The sequence below is a fragment of the Porites lutea genome, chromosome 6 (assembly GCF_958299795.1).
Source record: "Porites lutea chromosome 6, jaPorLute2.1, whole genome shotgun sequence".
Classification (NCBI taxonomy): domain Eukaryota; kingdom Metazoa; phylum Cnidaria; class Anthozoa; order Scleractinia; family Poritidae; genus Porites; species Porites lutea.
Genome location: NC_133206.1, coordinates 28,125,309 through 28,130,123, shown reverse-complemented (window position 1 = coordinate 28,130,123; position 4,815 = coordinate 28,125,309). Strand labels below are relative to the sequence as shown.

The following is a 4,815-nucleotide window of genomic DNA, read 5'->3' as shown; positions in this document are numbered from 1 at the left end:
TGTCAATCCATATCAATAAACTCAATAACAATGAAAGCTAAATTTCCAGAAGCTTTTATGCAAATCTTTGTTAGAATAAGCTGATACGACAAAATATAATTGATTCCAAATTCAATTTTCAGTGTTGTTGAAACAAGTTGACGTTTTGCTTGCCAGCCAGCTTGCTTTTACTGCAAGCATAATTTAGCAATTAAAAGAAACTCAATCGCTTTTAACTTTATTACCTCGCCTCTTTATTTTATGAAATTTCACTGCAAATTTCGCTTTCTTGCCCCTATTTGGCGGCTTTTTTGGCCACCCTTCCTCGAGCGACGCAAATTTCTTAATCTGTTCCAGGCTCCAAGACAGTGGAGATCGAAAAAAAAGTGCGAAAAACTGCGTGAGGACTGGGGGAGAGAGAAGGTGAGTCTCCTTTTCACCCTTCCCGCCTTTTTTCGCTCGCTCGCTCGCGTTTTTCGCTCGTCTAAACTGACTGAGAGCCTGGCACAGGTTACGAAGCTTTGCGATTCACGCATTTCTTATATATCAATTATTATGATAGAAACTAGAACCTACAGAGACGGAAGATGGTGATACAAATTTAACTGTTTTGAACACGACACTAAAAACAGAGGAAAATTGAGAGGATATTACAACGCAAATTGGTTTTACGACAAGACAGGATGTTGGAAACTTCTTTTTATTAAGAATTAATTTGCAGCTGTTAATTAACCTTATGATACAAAATCTACCACGATGGAGGCAGTCGAACCTTTGCAGAAGGAGGGAATTTGCATTTTTAATAATGCATCAACTCGTAGCCCCCCTGCCGTGTTTTTTTTTCACAGAACAGCTTTCTTTCCAACTGTACCTACAGCCCCATTAACAAACTGAACGCTGTGCTTACTCGCAAAGACAATGACATCAACAAATCTAACTGAAGGTGAAAAACTAAAACCAGCCACGAAACGTTTCTGCTCGACAGAATTAAACCGGAACCTACATGAAGAGCTTATCTTTGCTTCAGCGATGCAAAGTTTTTTGTCAGTAACTGCATTTCTGGGGAACACTCTGATCCTAGTTGCCCTACACAAGGAAACTTCACTTCATCCGCCGTCCAAACTCCTGTATCGTAACCTGGCGATAACTGATCTCTGTGTTGGTATCATTGCAGAACCTCTGAGTATCGCATATTATATATCTGTGTTGAATGAAAGAGGGGACATTTGTGTTTACACGTATCAAATAAGTTTTATCGCCAGCAATATCTTTTGCTCTGTGTCTTTGCTAACACTGACTGCCATAAGTGTGGACAGACTTCTCGCCCTGATGTTGGGACTCAGATATAGACAAGTTGTAACTCTTCAGAGAATATTGGCTTTTTTGATTGGTTTTTGGATTTATTCAGGTGGGACAACATTAAGTTCCTTTGGAAATCCTCTTATACATGTTCAGAAGCTGCTATGGTTCACCTGCGTAACTTTATTCTTGTGTCTAGTCACCTTAATATTATCATACACAAAAATTTTCTTCACTCTCCGTCATAACCAGGTTCAAGTACAGGATCATCTGTCTCAAGGACAACCCACCCAAATAATGAATATGGCTCGATACAAAAGAGCAGTGTCCAGTGCGTTGTGGGTAACTACAACAGCGGTTGTTTGTTATCTGCCGTATGGTGTAGCAGAAACTGTTATACTTCAAGAAGAGATGACTTTATCGATTCACCTTACAGAGCATTTTGTGATAACCTTAGTTTACTTGAACTCATCTTTAAACCCGTTGCTTTACTGCTGGAAGATTAGAGAAGTAAGGCAAGCTGTGAAAGATACATTAAGGCATCTCTGCTGTTCACCGAACAGATGGACATAACCTTTCTAAATATCGTAGGTAATTTCTGCTTTGTTGTAAGACAGCCTTTACTGAAAAATAAAATAAATATTTTATTTTTGATAGGATGTCAAAGAACACAAACGTGCTTTGAAGAGAAAGTCGAATAGATTTGTGAGTAGCAAGTTGTACCAATTAATCAACCAGGCGTCAGGGTCCTTCGAATCACGTTAATCGCTTTTGTTTTAAGGTATGATAGTTTGCGAGAGTTATCATTCATGCATTCAGTGGAGGTAGTATTTAAAAGTCATGCAGGTATAAATTTTTTTTTTTACAAACAGAGCAACGTGATTACACCAAAAAGAAATATGTTTAGCTGGAGGTTCGTTTTTTTATTGCTTTGGATTATTTATTGTTTTGTTGTTGTTGATGTTGTTTTGGTTTTTGTTGTTGTTTTTTACATCACCAGAACGGGTGAGCAACGCTGTTTTGTGCTTTATGTCATGTTACTATAATTTGTTCGGTAAATTTATGTGAAACTTTTATCAGTTCATTTATCACATCTTAAATTGAGCTGGTCATGAGGCGAGAAGAACAGTGACAATCGTGGAACAATCCGCGTTACGTTCTAGACGCCCCTGCAGGGACACACAAGAAACCGAAGAAGACCAAGGACGAGATGGAGGGACGACTTAGACAGAGTCATTAAAACGCTGCCACTGTGTTGCAAAAAACGTTGAGGTCAATGGCGAAGGCTACTTGCAACGGCGGACTACAGTGGCAGAAACTGACAACTAACAAACTTACTTCTCATTAGATTTTTGTATTTTGTTCGTGAAGGATTGCTATTTTAATACCTCACTAGCACGCGTAACGTACAGGCTTTTTATAAGCAAACTTTAATTTCTTGTTGTTGTTGTTGTTATTGTTTCACGTCAAATTTTTAAAAGGTTTTATTCAGTGTTTTTAGGTTAAAGACGTTAAGGGATAAAATAGTAGTGCATTGAAACGTTTACAGTATAGGTTAGAATCACTTTCACAAAATGCCAAGCAGCTGCCAAATTGTATTAAAAACAATATTTACTCAGATTGACTCCCGGGTTTCAGCCCAAACAAAGTTAATGGAAATGAAAAAGAAACCATCGCATCTCGTTACTGGGGCAAACTCCTTTTTCTCTTCGAGTTCGGTGTTTTTTGTTTTTGTTTCCGTGCTTGCTCTTTAAGGGTTGTTTTTTATTTTAGCCTTTTAATAAAGCCCTTAAATGCTGGCGCAATGTCAATCCTAAGTAAATAACAATAAAAGCTAATTTTCCAGAATATTTTCATATTGCAAATCGTTGTCAGGAAAAAAAATTGATTCTAGTCCAATCGTGATTTGTTTAGCCAACGAAACTCAAGTGCTTTTAACTTTGTTACCTCTCCAAATTTCAGGAAATTACGCTACAAATGTCACTTTTCACTCTTATTTGGGATAAACTCAACAAACCCTCAGCTTATCAAAACGCAAGAGTTATCATATATTAATAATTAAAATAGAAAAGGACATTTTTACAGAGACGGAAGATGGCAGTGCAAATTAAAATTTGTTGAAGTTGAAAACAACACTGAAATAAGAAAAGGAGGGAGACTATTTTAAAACGGACGTCTACGAATCGGTTTTATGATAAGACAGGATGCTGAAATTAACGTTCTTCTAATTATGCTAACTAAGAAGTGATTTGCACCTGGTTAACGATATGATACAAAATCCTTTAGTTGGAAGCAATTGGATCCTTGCAGAAAGAAGGGATTTGCATTTTTAATAATGCAGTTGCCTCGTAGCCCAACGGCGGTGTTTGCTTCAACAGAATAGCTCAGTGTTTTTTTGCCATCTGTTTGAGGTCTTTCAACAAGCGAACGTGATGTTTACTCGCGAAGACATGGCATCAACAAATCTAACTGAAGCTGAAAAATTAAAACCGGTCATAGAAAGTTTTTGCGCGAGGAATGTGAAATGGTACCAAAAGGAGGAGGTTATCTTTCTTTCGGCAGTCAATGTTTTGGTGTCAGTAACTGCATTTCTAGGGAACACGCTGATCCTAGTTGCTTTACACAAGGAAGCTTCACTTCATCCGCCGTCCAAACTCCTGTATCGTAACCTAGCGATAACTGATCTCTGTGTTGGTATCATTGCGGAGCCTTTAAATGTCGCATATTCCATGTCTGTGTTGAACGACATTTGTGTTTACATGCAACAGATAAGTTTTATCACTAGCGGTATTTTTTGTTCAATATCTTTACTAACAATGACTGCAATAAGCGTGGACAGACTTCTCGCCCTGTTGTTGGGGCTAAGATATAGACACGTTGTAACTTTCAGGAGAACATTAGCTTTTTTAATTGCTTTTTGGGTTTATTCATTAGTCGGCACGTTAAGTTTCTTTGGAAATCCTCTTATACATACAGTGTTCGTCTACGTAACTTTAACGTTATGTCTATTCACCTTAATTTTCTCCTACACAAAAATTTTCTTCACTCTCCGTCATAACCAAGTTCAAGTCCAAGATCATCTTTCTCAAGGCCAACTGAACCAAATAATGAACATGACTCGATACAAAAGAGCAGTGTCCAATGCATTGTGGGTTACTGTAACATCAGTGGTTTGTTATCTGCCGTTTGTAATAATGGAAGCTGTTACACATGAAACAGATGTGACCTTATCGATTTCCTTTAGCAGGCAGTTTGTAGTAACCTTAGTTTTCCTAAACTCATCATTAAACCCGTTGCTATACTGTTGGAAGATCAGAGAAGTGAGGCAAGCTGTTAAAGACTCAGTAGGGCAACTTTGCTGTTCACCGAACTAATAATTACTTAACAGGTAGTGCCCTTTTTAAATGCCGTTGGTGTTTTCTGCTTTGCTTTAAGACAACTTTCACTTAAAAATCAGGAAATATGTTTTTAGAGCTGCACCAAAATATAATTTTTATATTCTGAAAGTTTGATATAACAAACGAGGGTTTGTTGGAA

The 4,815-nt window shown here is 37.6% G+C and overlaps 1 protein-coding gene across 1 annotated transcript; it reads left to right on the top strand.

The window, feature by feature from the left end:
- Positions 1–851: 851 nt before the first annotated feature.
- Positions 852–1,903, top strand: LOC140940218 (melanocortin receptor 5-like). Its single transcript, XM_073389138.1, has one exon. It carries the CDS (start codon positions 898–900, stop codon positions 1,849–1,851), a length of 954 nt encoding a protein of 317 aa, XP_073245239.1. The 5' UTR covers positions 852–897; the 3' UTR covers positions 1,852–1,903.
- The last annotated feature ends 2,912 nt before the right edge of the window (positions 1,904–4,815 follow it).